General features: G+C 38.2%; 1 protein-coding gene across 1 annotated transcript in view; it reads right to left on the bottom strand.

The window, feature by feature from the left end:
• GPR176 (G protein-coupled receptor 176) overlaps positions 1-16491 on the bottom strand; it is a 45271-nt gene that overhangs the window by 3672 nt on the left and 25108 nt on the right. The window contains exon 3 of the mRNA XM_052782451.1: positions 924-1176. Within this exon, the coding sequence (XP_052638411.1) occupies positions 924-1176 (253 nt within the window). The remainder of the gene's footprint in view (positions 1-923; positions 1177-16491) is intronic.

Here is a 16491-nt window from a genome sequence, read left to right as displayed (position 1 = left end):
TTTTTGTGAGGAAGATCACAAGTTTTACTGGTGAAGGGGAAATGATATACTGTTCCAGTGGCACCACTGGTGTGCATTACAGATAGTGATACTGCATTTATAAAGACATTAACATTAAAGTAAGAGACATATCACTTTATTAGGTATACAGTTTGGTTTTGCAGAGCTAATGTATTCTGTGGTGAGACATGATAACAGATGAACAATTTTATCTAACATGTATAATTCCGCTGTTTTAGTAATGTAAACTGTATTAAACCAGTATCTACCCTTCCTTAAAAATATCTAACTTACAGTCACTGTCAAGATGATAGAGCTGTGCATTTAGGTGGGATCAGTGACTGCTCATAATAATAATAAGCAAAATGAATGGAATCCAAAAACTTAAGACAGTCCAAAGGGCCACTTTTGTTTTAGACTGATATTCTACATACAAAACCTCTCTGAATTAATTCTGGTTGTATTAATATTGTTTGGGGTTTTTTAAAACAAATCTACATTTGAAATTTGAAATTGATGGACATCTACCTCAGGCATTGGTAAATTCTTCTAACAGTCAATGGATTTCAACATCCACAGTTAAAAATGTGCACCTTGTCTATGGTCTGAAGTTGTCTGCTTTCAAGTTCCGTTACTGAACAAGAATTATTAACAGGAAGAAAGAAAGGATAAAAACTTCTCTGAAGACAAATCTATAGACTCAAAGTCCTTTATAAATGTCCAGAGATATCAGAGTAAACTGAAAAATAAAGGTTTTCAATGTTACAGAGAAGAATATTTATCCCAATACATTCTAGAAAGAAGCTGTACACTGTGAGCATAGCACTGGAACAAGAGCAAGACCAGTATGAAAGGGAGAAAAGGGTTTCAAAGGGAGAAAGAAGAAAGAAATATCAAGGATCCTGGCAAATTTGCTCTCTTACCTGTCAAGAGCAATGGCTGGAAAACTAAGGATAGTGACTGAGCAGAAGACTTTGTGCAGAAACTTGGCAATTCTGCAGAAGAGCATTGTATAGATCCACCAGCAGCAGTGTGGACTGGCACTAAGAGCAATGTCAAAAGGCACACAGACTAGGCTGGCACAGATCCCCGAGCAGGCCAAATTCTTAATGAATCGGTTTGTTACAGATTTAAGTACTGATGTTCTGCAAGTTGACCACAGCACCATGATGTTACCTGTGAGTAGAGACAGGAAGGATGAACAAAGCAAAGCAAACAAACAAACACCCCCAAAACCCAACAACAATAATTTTAACAGATTTGAATGTTCCCTAGTACTGCAAATAAAAATACTTTTTTGGAGTTTGCCAGGAGTCACTGATTTCAACCATCACGCTGCTCAAGCAAAAAAGTCTGTAATGGCTAATGGCTTTATAAATCAGATGACAGAAAACAATTACTCCCCAGCTATCTCCTCCCAGCTTCTAGAAATGAATTAATTAGGGAATTTCAGAGGCAAATGCCTAAGCAGGATATCCAAACCATGGTTTTAGATGCTTATGTTGACTCCTGCATTAAACGAGCCATCCTGAGTATTCAAATATAAAAATTTGCTAAAGTGCTCATATTTTAATAACTAGTGCATAATTCTTTTTTAAAAATAAAAATACACTGTAAGTAAATATAAATAATATATGGTTTTAATCTGTCTCTGTGTGTAAGTGGATCACAGCAGCTTGCTTTTCTTTCCACTGGCCACTTCAATGGCACAGACAGGCCTGTGTGAAGCCACATCCAGAAGAAATCTGTCTTTTTTTTTTTTCCCCAAGAGATTCTATATAACATGTAATTAAACTAATGGAACAGACAAAAGAAAAAAAAAAAAGCCTGATGCACATAACTTCACAAAAGTACACACGGAATGCAACCCACTGTTTTGGATATTCAAGCCCTACACATTTGTTTCAAATTGGGTGAATGGATGGCAGTGAAGCAGAAGTATAGAGAGAAACCAGCATTAGCTAAGACAGTATTTTTCCCGTATCACTGTATCTTATTCTATCCAGATCTCAGAAAGAAATATTATATCATAGAAACAAATTTTCCATCACAAATTTCCCTATGATTCTAACTCACACAGCAACAGCACAAGAGTAAATGAAGCAATCTGTTCTTACTGCAGGCAGCTCTGGGCCCCTTCTAACGCATACCAAGATGCCAGAAAACTCACACTCAGAATATAGGATTTTATCTCTCCTTTAAAAACCTGTCTTTAGCAAGATGTTTGCTTTCTTTTTTAATTTGGAAAAAAAAAAAAGAGCGCTATCAGGAAAAAAAAGGCTTAATAGAACTGTGCAAAAATGAATTTAATATTAAAGTCTTATCTTGAATGCCATAAAACACTGTTCAAAGCTTTTGCCACTTCCAATTAATACAAGTTAAAGACAATACTATAGGTGAAGGAAATGCAGACACCCACTGTATGACCACAGAAATGCTTACTTGCCCAAAGTGCATTTTATGCACACAGAAGGACTCCCAAAGACAGGTCAGCCCACGATGGCTGGCAGTGAAAATCACACATCTGTACTTAACCACTTGCTGCAAACTGCCTGGAGTGCACTCAGCTCCACGGACCCAACATACATGGAACTTACACTGCATGTTGTCTCAGCAATAGCTCTTTCTTGTTCTGCCTTGGTCTGCTCAGACTGAGCAGTCCCTTTCCCCTGTGTCTATATGGGCAGAGGGGAGTGATCTTAAGGAGGGAGAGGGCACTGAGAAGCCGACAGCCCGTTCAGGCTTCCGTGCTCCCTGTCCTCTCGGCCCTGGCTTTACCCTCCCAGAGCAAGTGACACACAAGAGGCAGCAAACTCTTACACTGATCAAACACTGTGGCAGACACTTTTTGTGGTACCCAAGCAGATGGAGATGTACTAGTGCAGAGCTAAGGAGGCAGGAGGATCTCTGCTAGCACAGCTCAGTGGAGCACACACATTCTACATCAGGTAACCTGGTCCTGGCTTTCCCACCCATGCCTCCACAGATACCATTTTGGCTCAGGCTCCAGCACCTAACACTTGAACATTTTAGTGCCGTCTTCAGACAGAGCTTTTGAAGACTCACTGACAGCAATAGGAAATACAAACTTTCAAAGTGTGCTAAAACTGGAAGGCAGCAGATGAATGTCCAAGGCGACCAGAGCAAGTTAGTAAGCATGCATTTGTAAAGATACATGCAGATCATATATTTCTAAGCAAGTTGTCCAACTGAAACTGAAAGGTGCCTAATGTTTCAGCTAAATGTTTGTCACATAAACATCATGAAAACAGCACAAAAACATGCAAAGTTTTCTCAGGGGTTTCACAAGCATTCTTTGTAAACTTAAAAGGCATCAGAGTTATTTTCAGAAAGCATTCACCCTTCTATGAAATGATCTGACAAAGAAATTAAAGCAAACATACTTTATACAACTCCCCCTAGTAATTCTTCACAGTGGTTTTAATGGAGAAAAATCTCTAGTGGAGCACATATCTCTTGATGATACTATTCCCTAGCTACTCAATTCTTATGTAGTTTACTAAATACCTCCCTTTCTCTAAGACACTAAGCAATAGACAGTCATTAAATCATCTTACCAGACAGCAAATCTGAGACAAAACCAAAATGTAACAGCTCAGTGCATGAGATTGATTAAACTATGTACAAATTTTCATACCGAAGAAATACTGCAATCATTCTTTGTTATCCAGTTCACTGTGCACCAGGCAAAAATTGTCCTGAATGACAGGTATAGTGAGCTAGTAAAATTCTCAGCATTGGCCAAATTATGCAGCTATGCTCAGTGCATAGCTTGTGTGTGAGCTAGTTGCATTGCTAGTTTGCACTAGCAGTAACTACATGGTAAAGGCTAGTATCATCTTAATAAAATGCGATTCTTCTTTATTTTATTTCTCCTGGAGACATACTGTGCAGTACCACCAGATCAACCAAACCATAGCTACCAGCATAAAAATACTGCCTGACAACTCCATTTACTCTGCTGCAGCTGGACAGCATGCAAACTAGAGTTTAGCTTCCTACCTCCAAGAAATGTCAAGCTGTTCTTACTGCAGACTTATCAGTAACTGCATATTGTTGATACTATATACTGTTGACACTTACCAGAAGCTCTTTTGAGTTGAAGTGTAATTGATTTATGAGGCAGTCAGATTTGTTAGTTTTGTATGGTACCTACTAATATACACAATGAGATAAAACAGCATCTTAAGCTGCTGATTGAGATATGAAAAGCAGCTGCAGTCCCCCATGCTTCTGTCTGCTGACACTACCATTCTTTGGCTTGATTTTTCCTCCAACCAATAAAAAACCCCAAGCTTTTATTTGCCAAGTAGAGTTTTCCTACGGTTGCCCACATAAAATGCCAGCAAGAATATATTCTTGTTCACATGGCCAACGTGCATGCCAAGTGGCAAGTACCAAGAAATACCAGAAAGTCATGTTTAGCTTCTTGATAAAACAGTGCACCATTTCAATAGAAGCATGCAGTATTAACTTTAAAATCTACCTCACAGATGTACTGTTTAGGTCTGCAGTACTTGAATGTCATTTGGAATTCAGTTTTCTATATATCATGTCACGTGTCTTACACAAATTCCTTTTTGGTAGCTGACAAAATATTGAGTTACGTATTTACTATCTGATGTGTTTCAAAGAATGGAATCATCATCTGGTTTTGGCAGGTGCTTTGGCTTGACAGTATATTCCACAGGCAGTACTCAATCAATTGTGTTTAAAGCTTCCTAAGTTGCTAGGAGATACTCAGTCAATCAAACCACTTGCTTTCAAAAATATCTCTAACTCTCCAGTTATTAAAGAAGTACTTCTCACACAGTAATAATATATTATTACAATGCCCTGGAGTAGGGGAGAAGCTGTTTTTTGCTGTTGTTGTTGGTTTTTAATTTAAATCTTTCATCTAGTTTGAATTGCATTGATTTTATAACCTTATTCCAAAGCAAGTTTCACCTCCATTAGAATGAATATAAATGAAGAATGGAAAAATAAAATAAATCAGGGGCAGTTTCATTAATACTTCAGAAGCTGCTAGAGAACTTCTGAGCTATTCTTCAGGGTCCTACAGAGGAGCTTCATTCAAGACTCCAGATTCTCAACTGTTGAATTACTTATTACAAATTATGTCATATCGCCATTTATACATCAGAAAGTCACAAGGAAATGAAATTAGCTCTGGTGCTGACTGATCCTAAATGGAAGTGGAAAGAATAAAGCATAAAAAAAAATATTGGTTCTAAGATGAGGAAGAACTCCTTAGACAGACAAAATAAAGTCAGAGCCTGAAGGGGGAAAAAAAGATAGACAGAAATGTCTACTTGGCACACTGAGAAATCAGTGAGTGAATATCCCTCAGGGAAACATTCTTTTTCCACTTGCAACTGAGTAACCTGTATATTAATAAGCTGCTCTGATGAACCAGATCAGCTTCAGTATAGACTGGTAAAGCTTTCTGCTGATGCCTTCAAATCAAGTATTTCCCTTCATGCATCTCAAAGCCACCATCTCAAAGCTCAGAGAAAAAATTACACCAGAAACTTTGCACGGCATTAAATATTAGGAAGCTTCAGAACAAAACTGCATGCATTTCCCATTTCATTGCTCCTCACCTTTCCCCAGCATCTCCTTTCCATGGAAGAGGATAACAACATTCCAGGCAACAGGGTAATTCAACAAGCATTATAGCAATTGCGCTCTGAATGTTTTCACAATGTCTAGAGGCACTTTTCTGTTCTGTATTAGTCACTCACTGTTGAACCCATGAAAGACACTAGTCTAACACCAGTATTCTCCTTGGCTTACAACTGTACTAGGCTGTTGCACTTCCTTGCAGTGGGCAAAGCTCTCGTTTTCTGCCATGGGTTAGTTTTTGAGGTGTTTCTGCTGGATAACTGGTCTAGGGCTACATAACCTTGGATTCAAACTTCATAATGGGATTGTTCTAATTAGCTGGAAGGCATCCAGGGCAAGTTGGAGTGAACAAGTAGCTGGAAAACATAGCATCTTGCTGTTTCCTGTAAGTCAATACTGCCCGGGACATGACTGTCACTTATAAACAATCACATGTGACAAAGCATATCCCATACTGCTTGCACAGAATTCCACCACTAAAAGAAAAAGATGAAGTGTTTTTCATTTAAAAAGGAAAAGCATATCTTTGGTCTTCTCGGAGAATCAGCTATGTCTACATAAAACCCTTGCTACACCTGATGTTAGTTCACGACCTTGTCGGTACACAGACTGAATGAGCAAGAGGTAAGTTTCCAGCTTGTCTGTGCCTTCAAAAATTTCTCCAAGTAAAAAAGAGGAATAGGAAATATTAAAGGTAACCACTGCATGAGGAGCAGCTCTTTTCACAGTAGAAACAAACGCATGTTTAAAGCCTGCCAAACAAGGTCAGAGTTCGTTTTATCCTCTTGTATTATCATAACTATCAACATTCAATAAAATCTCCAGGTACTCTATACCAATTCCACTGTATTCAGATTGAAAGGATGTTTTTTTCCAGTCACCTCCTACTTTTTTTTCAATTGAGAAATATCACAGATAAGCAGCCACACAGTATATGAAGTTGCACAGAAGCACACTGAGAAAGCAAATACAATGGTCCAACACAGCATGTGCCCAGACGTCCTTCTAGCCTTTATAGTGTTTCAAGTTCACTGTATCTGCAAGGAGTAACATTCTCTGAGCATGAAATGTTATCAGAGTGCATTAGTCTGATTCAAAGCAGCAAAAAATATTTTTGCTCCTCTTCCAAGTTGTACCCTCCTCGGATTTCACTGCCAGACACAAAGTGTTGATGCAGGCATCAACAGCTGAGATAGTTTTGAAATACTACCTCTTAGCAATAATTCAAATAATGTGAAAGATTCTTAATAATACCTTTAACAAGCAGAAGGACAATCCCCATGGAAACCAGAGACTGTTATCTAAAACAAATGCATTTGCCATGCAGTCATCCAAAAAAAAAGAAGAAATATTGCTCTTTGTCAATTAACTCTTGGAACCCAATCCATTAGCTGGGTATGACATTCATCTTACATTTTTGTTAACATTAATCAGCACGTAATTGAATCAAAACAAAGTCCACACTCCAGCAAAATCCTCCTCCTCCTCCTCACAGCTTGCCTTCCTGTATTTGCTGGTTGCCTTCACATCCAGAGTGGGGTTCTTGGGATCCAGCCATCCTTCCAAGCAGAGCCTCTGTGTACCCCACCCCATGCTCTGTGCAGTGTTACAGGGAAGAAGCTGGCAGCCCTCTTTATAAAAAAAACAGAGCAGGAAGCGAAGGTTAACGAAAAAGGTTAGAAACTGGGCTTTAGACATTAAAACCTTCCATTAAAAACAATTAACTGAAAAAGTCACAGGTTCTGTCAACCTGATGAACAGGAAAAGCTTCTGTTGTTGAAACACCAGGATGATTACATTCCCAACCCTCCAACCTTCTTATTTTCTGAGGTATTTTGAGGAAGGTGTTTTTCACAGAACTTACTCTGTTAAAAGACAAGCCTCACTCAAAAAGCGGTTCACTGGATACTTTTTTGGCAACCCATGATAGGTAGCTATCAAATACCCCTCTTACGTTAAAATGTATGTTGTTTACTTATTCATCTCCAGAGGGATCAGGGATGTATCAGGATACATGTTGGCTTACACAGCTTGAAGAAATGCATAACTTTATCACCGAATCACAGAATGTCTGAGGCTGGAAGGGACCTCTGAAGATCACCTGGACACCTCACCCCCTGCTCAAGCAAGGCCAAATTCTTCTAATTGTTTATAATACTTGTGTATTTTGGTTTAAAAAAGTATAGTCATCAGACTGACAGAATTGCCTTCATACATGAAAAAAAACCATAAAACAGAAACAAAAAGTAAGATTCCTGAAACCAAATCCAACCTCTAGCTACCAACTTCAAAATTCAGTGATAAAATAACAATTGCACTCCAGTTTAAAAGAGTGGACAATAACTAAATTTGTTTTAACATATTTCTTTCATTTTCAGTTTGTGAACATGTGCAACCAAATGTTTTATATCCAAGATTAAGCATCTGCTGCAAGTGAACTACCTTGGAACAAGGTTTGCTGTATACCAAACCTTTTTTTTCCTTCATAAAACAGGTGATCTCCTTAATTTTAGGATAATGTTTCTCACTCCTATCCTTAGAATTCTCAGTCACGTGTTCCTACTTACATCCTAAGCATTGATTTAGAAGTATAATTATGTAAGAGATTTATCAGAGTGGAGCTCTGGTCACCAAACTCAGCTCAACTGAACTACAAGCACGAATTTGCCCAGTACAGAGTAGTTACCTGCAGACGGTTTCAGCATAGATGTAAATTATATTGGAAGCCCTTTCATTTAGAGGGCGATACTTATCTAACATGGTCTCTGTTCCCAAGAAAGTGTACAGTTACAAGGTAGAAAAGATTTTAGGGAAGGAGCTAGTTCATAGCAGCTTAGTCCCAGAAAGTGAACATAAGGTTTCATTGCAGGAACAGGTAAGTCATTGACTTTTGTTGAGGTTTTGCCTGGGACTAGTCCAAGGCCAACACATGCCTATACAATCCACTGGCAGCAGCTACTGTAACTTGTTGTGAAGATGGAGTAAAGTTAGAAAACATATATGAAGACATTTAAAATTGTTCTCACAGCAAGCATAACTTGTGTAATATGATGGTATTTGTAATGTCAAAATCACTACGGGAAATGACCATTAATGTAATTTCATTTGTGATTTTTTTTACTGTTGTCCTTAGTATTTTATACATTTATTGTCTGTAGGCAGATTCTGAAGTAACTGCATCATGCTAAAGTTATTGGATACCCACTTGTATTTCTTTCAGATATACCTACCTGAAGGGAGATAAGAAAGTGCTGCACCGATAATTCTCCAGTTCTTCATACCCACTGCCACTTTTTCCCACCTCACTTTTTGTACTTACTGTCCCATTAAATGGACAGAATTTCTGGGCAGGAACAATCATTTTCTCCCTTTCAATAAACTACAGTCCTTCAACAGCTGCCATGATCATTTCAGCCAATCAAGGAAATAACCAAACCTGCTTATTTTGCTGAAGTACACTTGACTTGTCTGAATTCCTTGCCTCTATTTTAAAACTGATGTCCTAAAAGAACCTGAAACTCCTCAAGCTCCTTGGAAGGAAAAAAGTTTAAAGAATATTGTGTCTGCAACTTCAGGACCTTGGATTGTTCTCACGTCAGGAAAATATGACAAATCTATAGCATTACCTTTGAAACCTAAGCTAGGAAATTAAAAACCTGAAAAAAGAATGTCCAGATTTACTGCTCTAACAATAACAGGAATATAAATCTTTTCAAAGTTATTAACTTTTTGAATCACAGTGCCTAAGGGACCAGCTTGTTTTACTTGTTGCAAAAATAAAACCAAAAATTTTTAAACCCAAGGACTTTACATGACCCCCATGAGAGACCCCCACGACACGGGGACCAATGTTTTTACCTCTTCTATAGAGGAAGGAAATAAAAGAAATAGATATAGAAGAGGTAAAAATACTGGATGTCCACATCATCAACGTACATTAAATCATTAGCAGAAGTACTGGATCCTACATCTCCTTTGCCAACCAAGTATCACATCTAGTGAACCATCTGGCCTTACTTACATCAGGCTTTGTGCCAGTTGTCCTCAGAGAGCAAATTCGATGTTGTTACTGAAACACTACAAGGCCTGGGATGCAAGTGAAGCAGGACATTTTTCTGAACAGCCAATCTGTTCTTCATCATCCTTGGCACAAGAGGAATAGCTTTTGTCCCTTTGTTTTATAAAGAACTCAGAAAGGGGCCATTTTGAACCTGTATGTCATGAAACGACTGAGGGGATGCAATAGTAGCATTTCTTACGCAAGGTGATGTCAAGCAACACAGCGATTTACTTGACCTCCCCTGACTGCTGTGCTGAGTCTAATTGTAACACAGGGAGCAAGCACATTTAAGATTTGTTTTTACGTAACAATGCTATCTGCCAGTACCTCTGTGTTTGTAGAGAGCCCGTAGCCACTTCTGTTGGTAGCCTCACTATGTATGGCCAGACACATCTCTTCAGATGCTCCTTTTTTGTCTGACTTCACTCACATGCACCTGCAACTCATATGCAGGCATATTGGCGCTGTTAAGGAGATGTGGTTACTAAGATGCAACTTTTCACATCACAGATGCCGCTCAACTTTGCTTCATTTACAGGGCCAGCCCCAGTCTCTACTAGATTCTTTCAGGAGAAACCTGCAGGACTCCTGCCCTCTCTGCGCGACATGCCAAGGTCAGATCCAGGAGGAGACCGTCAGTTTTGCACTTGTGAGACTGTGGAAAAACTTAGATCTTTTAGAGCAACTCCAGCATTTGGCCTGGGCTGTAAGCTGCTCCAGCATCCACAGCAGGCAGGAACAACTTTCCACCTTCCACTCTGGACCTGATGACCTCCTGTGCTGTTCAGAGTCTTACTCCCTCTTGCCTTCACCCTCACATCCATACAAAATGCTACCAGACCAGAACGCAACATGGACATGGTCCAACAACATCATGCTTATGCAGAATTATTTTTTCTGTATCTAATGCTTTTCCAGTTGTTCACCCAAGATATTAAGACAAAACTTACAAAAGAAATTAGTTGCTGTGCCATATTGTAGTATAGTGAGTATGTGAGATCTATACTGCCTAATAGTATACAACCAACTGGACAATTTGACTAAATTACTGGTTTAGCTGATTTTCCCTGGCTTATTTATTGAAGAAAAAACCAGAAATACACACAATTTAAAATGAATGATACTTAACAGAGGAGCACAATTTAAAAAGCCTGTGGTAATTACTAGTAGTTGGAAGACAGACTTTATATTTTTCCCTGGTAATTGAGGCTATCTTGCACTCTTGATTAGAAAAAATAATTCCTACCCATTAGCATCAATTTTCATCCTCCGTTGCAGCTGAAATTATAGTGTTTGTAGCCGAAAGACACCATAGTAACAGCTATTTCATAGACCAGAAATTATTTTCTGGCCTACCCCACACTCTTGTGACTCCTTTTTTTTTTTTGCTTTATACAACTAAGAAAGATCTGATGTCATTTCTGCATCAGTTTGACTGTGCTTCCCTTTCCCAAAGTGCCACGTTATCAGAAACAATTTTATACTTTATACAGTTTTGCCATGCAGCCATTCACCAGGTCACCAGCCGGACCTATTTGCTCTTGATTCTTTATACACAGATGTCTTCAGACAGAAATTACATATGCTTAGTATGTCCTCCACAGTGGGATTAATTTATGTTATATTTAGAAACAAGCTTCTTTTCCTCCCTCCACCACTGACTCTGTAATGAATGGTTCTCTCTGCTCTTCCCAGCCCTGTGAATTGACTCAAACAGTATTCACTAGGAAGAAGAAAGCAGAGCTGGGGACTCTGAAACGTCTGAAACACCATGAGTTACATACTAGAAAAATAAGTATGACCCTAAATCAAACACTATCAAAAAAAACCCCAATCACATGGAAAAATACTATGTCTAGTTACCAGAGTGAGGCATTTCACCGAAGAAATACGAATTTACAGAGCCAAATCAGATTTACTCCAACTTGCCACGGGGAAGAGATGTGTTTCCATGGGATACCTTGGGGCAGGCAGGGTGCTTCACTGTCAAGATCACGGTGACATTTCTGGCCTGACTGAATGCAAGAGGTGGAGTTTGTTTTGGTTTGTTTTTTTTCTTAAAACATATAGAGCCCTGAAGTAAAATTTGAGATTTTGTTGATCAAGCATTTCACTCACAAAAACTGTTCTTGATTGAGACTTTCCCCAAATTTCCTCTCTCATTTTTCTACAGTCCCCCATCTATAACAGAACTCCACAATAGGATTTATGTAGTGTCCACTCTCCAGCCTGCTTTCTTTTACTATTTTAATAACTGAGTTCCCTTTTCTTTGCTCAAAATCCTCCCAGCAAGAGACACTGCTGTTCCCAGGTCCATTCTCTGCAGGACAGCGCTGTTAAACCCAGAATAGCATTGGGCTTAGTGAAATGGGCCACAATCATTCATCCTTCAAATGCCTTCATAGAAAACACTACAAAAAATTAGTATTATTGCTTACTACCTCCCTTTTATTAAAAAAGGCAAGAAATTCAGCTTGATCCACATTTTGTACCTCCTCAACAAGGCCAATAGGTAGTGTAGATCATTTAATCAGGATTGATGACTCAAAATCCAGAGACACATGCAAGTGCCCAGGATTGACTGAAGGGAAGCAGATTCAGTTACACAAACTGAAGAAATACTGAAATTTTTCTTGACCTTAAGAATAAAAAAAGTTTTTAAAATTCTAGGTCTGGACACCCTCTAGCAACAAATAGTTCTGAGGGTAAGACAAGCTGTAAAACTGCGTAACATTCACCCCAAACACACCACTGATGTGTGGAAAGAATTTTTAAGTTTTCTTTTAACCTTCCAAGAATCCAGATGACTGCCCTACTGGAAAAGGAAGATAACGTGGATGTTTTTACTGTAAGTCTCCTTTTCTTCACTTGTGTTAAGAAACACAATTAGCCATCCATATTTGGACTGCATAAACTGCTGGGCACAGAAGGTACTCTACACTGAAATCTGCCATAACACTGCCAAAACTTTGCTGTATGTTTCCTTGCACTAGCATGGGCTTATAACCTAGCATGGGCTGATGACACAAACTCCCTCAGCAATCACCCATATGCAAAATAAAATTTTAAACTTGTGTTTTGCTCATAGATGCAGCTGAAGAGAATATTTTTGCTGATATATGGGATTTTTACGTCTATTAGCGTATTAAAATCAAACTGATTTCAATATGATTTTTCCATCTGAAAAAAATTGATACAAAGCTGGAACAACATAAACTAAAATTAGTTTCTAGTTTTATTTTCTGAAACTAAAAAATTATTTCATTTTCTTGCTACATATATATAACCTGATAAGGTCTACCATGTATTAGCCATAGGTATGTAAAAATTAAATGAACGTAAGACACACGTAGCATACAACTAACCCAATAAACCCTATAAAAGACAGCAGCTGCCATCAGAAACGAGAGAGAAGAACCATATATGCATACCCTACCTCTTCCACCAAAGAGGACTGCACACAGGCAGTGACTTGTCTGATTGGGGTGAATCAGCAAGTTGGTGTATCAAATCACTTACAGCTTGCTGTGTTTTCCTATACACATATACAAATACATGCTTATTAGCAAAGCTTTCCAGGGATCCTGCATCTGTTTTCTGCAGTCATCTGTAAAACAACATTTCTTGTTGTGACGCAGGCAGTAAATTCACAAATAACCAAGATGTTAGCTGCTGCATCGTTGACCTCTGCTTATTAAATGTCCAACCATCGCTACAAACCAAGGCATGTATTATTTATATTTCAGCAGTTGTCTTTTGTATTTCTACATTTCTCACTCACTTCTTCCCTTTTGCTTTCCTACAAAAATTACCATGTCACAATGGTCGGGAATGCTTGCATGATACATTTGTGTAATTGCTCCTCTCTTGTACTGAATCATCCACTGTCAGCAGGTGAAAATGTTTCAGATCTCTCTACATATGGAAACAAACAAACAGAAAATAAAAACAATCCAGCAATTTCTCTTGGCTTCCATAGATGAAGTACCAATAAAAATGTATGCCAAAAATCTAGAGCGATTTCAGCTCTTCCATGAAGGAACTAAAAGGTGTCCATTTACAGATTAAACCCCTTCAGCTTTGTAACTCCATTGCCTGGATGCAAAATTTTCAATTTTACAACAGCTATATAATTAGTCTTGTTACCTTAAAAAGAAACCTAGACACATTTTGCACTCTTCAGGGAGAATATGAAGAGCAAGATTAAGTTTGCATATTTTACTAGTACCTGGAAAATTGCTATTGCAAATCCAAAAGGTCTTCCAAGATAGCAGAGCCAAAGAAAAAGCTCTTGTTAATTTATCTACAGGTGTTTGGCATATTTCAACCAGTGACCTAAATACATGAAAAATGTGTGGCTCCTTTCCTGAAGCATTTAGAGATTTGCCTGTAGAGATTTGCAACAGAAATGCTAAAATCAGCATGAATGAAACGTGAATGGAAGCGAATGTGTGTGAAAGCATCAGAAGAAACAATAAAGCAAGGGTTAAAAGAATGTAATGTATTGATAAAACAAATACATCACTGACAGCAATAAAACCGGGAAACAGGGTGGAACGTGCTGTTTGCATCAAGACCAGGAAGCCTGTGCTCTGTACTGGCCACAGCAGAGATGACTTGTCAGCAGAGGACTCATGCTGTAATACAGGAGGATGGCAAAGAGGTTGTAGTACAGCAGTACAGTCACTGCTCTCCTCCTGCCTGTTCCAGCACGAAGACAGACTGCAACTATGATACCCAAAACGATGGAACAAAGACAAGGGGCAGCAACCTTGCCAAGGAATTACAGAGGGTAATTAAGAATCACAGCAAGCAGGATTCTGAGGCAGAAGATCCTCCTGTCGACTCCTAAGTTTAAAAGACCTATTCAACAACCATTTCATTGTCATCCTCCCCCTTCTACACAAGTAATCCAGATCGCTTGAAGACACACATGTTGGTGCTTGTGAGCATGTGCGACAGAATAAGGGCTGAAATCAGTATTGTTTTAGAAATAAAATCATATTTCCCTTTCAGAAGGTTTCACATGGATTTTTGTTACACTAAATTCTTGTAGAATTTAAGATACCAGTTTAAATTTAGTTTTGCTTTTTTATTTTGTTAAACAGGAACCTCCTTCTAAGTAATACTGTTATTATCCAACACCAATCCCAAAACATGTCAATGCCTTGCAATTTGGACATAATTCCCACTGATGGAGTTTGAATGAAGAAAAAAGGCTTAAATGATATTGAACTTCTACTCACAACATAGTCTCAGCAACTGTTCATAGCTACACATGCCCAGAGCCCAGCGCCACCAGCAGGGATTAACCAGGGGGCAGAATTCAGGCTACACTTAAAGCATCCTAAAAGAAAAACTGGTCTTTGCTCCAAGGGCACCACACTGTTATGTTACTACAGTTTTTCAGTTTCACAATAGCCAATTTTACAGTTCTTTTGTCTGCTTCCCACCTCATGTAGCTGCTCTTTCCCAGCTACACAACTCAGTAGGATAAAATATATTAGTTCTCCTCGGAAACCTTACCTTGCTTATATCCTTAGACCACAGTAATAACACTGCATCAGATAGAGGCAGTCCAAACCAATTCTGCACCTTTTCCTGGTCTTAGTCAATTTGAGCTTTTGCACATGAAAAACTAAATTCTTCCTTACTGAAGTGTTTTTGCAAACTTTCAGGAGAAACCTTTAAGAAGCTATCAGAAGATTTAGCTTTTTTTAACAACACATTATTATTTTTGATAGGGACAAAATTTTAATTGCTTCAAAACATATCTTTTTTATTCATTTATGAGGAAGATTATTTCAATTTTTAGATAGCTTTTATTTCACTGATTATACTTGTATCAGCAATGACCGCAAAAACAACTTAATAAATACATTCACAAATACAAACACAAAATCATTCCACAACTAAAAACCCCACAGTCGTATTGCTTGGATTTGAAACGTATTATTAAAATAAGTAACTAGACATAAAACTTGTGTTGCAAATAAGCAAATCTCATCAAAAATATATGATAAATGAATTGCAGGAAAAAAAAAACCAGGATTTCTTAAAAAAAAAAAGTGTTGTACATGGTGCATGTTATGTAACAGAAAAACTACTCACAAGTACATTACCAAACTGTCATTAAAGTTCCAAAAGCAGACCATCAGTGCGCTTACACTAAGAATAACCTACAAAAGAATCTCAAATACAAACTAAGAATATGTATATGAGTTTTCTTGTGTCAATTAAATCTGGGTAGGGCACTTTATTAAAAAACAAGAAAAAGGCGTTACAGAAATTCTGTTTTCCTAAGAGACATTTTAATAAGCTGTTCAAGTGTTAAAGTGCCAATGCAAGCATAAGTAATGCTTAATGAGGAGGCACTCAAATAACAGCACAATCTACAGTCAGAGGTTACCTCAACTGTTTCCAATTTTCCAGTGGGAGACAACTCATCAGCAGTAACGGTTTTAAACAGTTTGCTACCAGATGTGTGCTGAGGAAACCCACATTAGAATCACTCTGTAAGCTTTAAAGACAAGTTTAATATAAGTAAACAGAGCGCTTCACAGTGATGGTCATTTTAGATTGCCTAATTGTAATAACTTCTCTTTCATATTTTGAAAATGATATAAATATAGCAGGCAAAACAGCCACCTGCATTCCAAAATGTCTTCATTAAGATGTCTTCATTTTAGCAAACTAGCATATGGACTTCTTTCAGATTCTGTCGAGGCTCCCCGACAGACTCCAGCACTCCCATAGCACAGGGAGCTCTGCCCTGTCCTACCAAC

This window comes from Harpia harpyja, chromosome 3 (genome assembly GCF_026419915.1).
Source record: "Harpia harpyja isolate bHarHar1 chromosome 3, bHarHar1 primary haplotype, whole genome shotgun sequence".
NCBI lineage: Eukaryota > Metazoa > Chordata > Aves > Accipitriformes > Accipitridae > Harpia > Harpia harpyja.
This window is presented reverse-complemented; position numbering and strand designations above follow the sequence as displayed.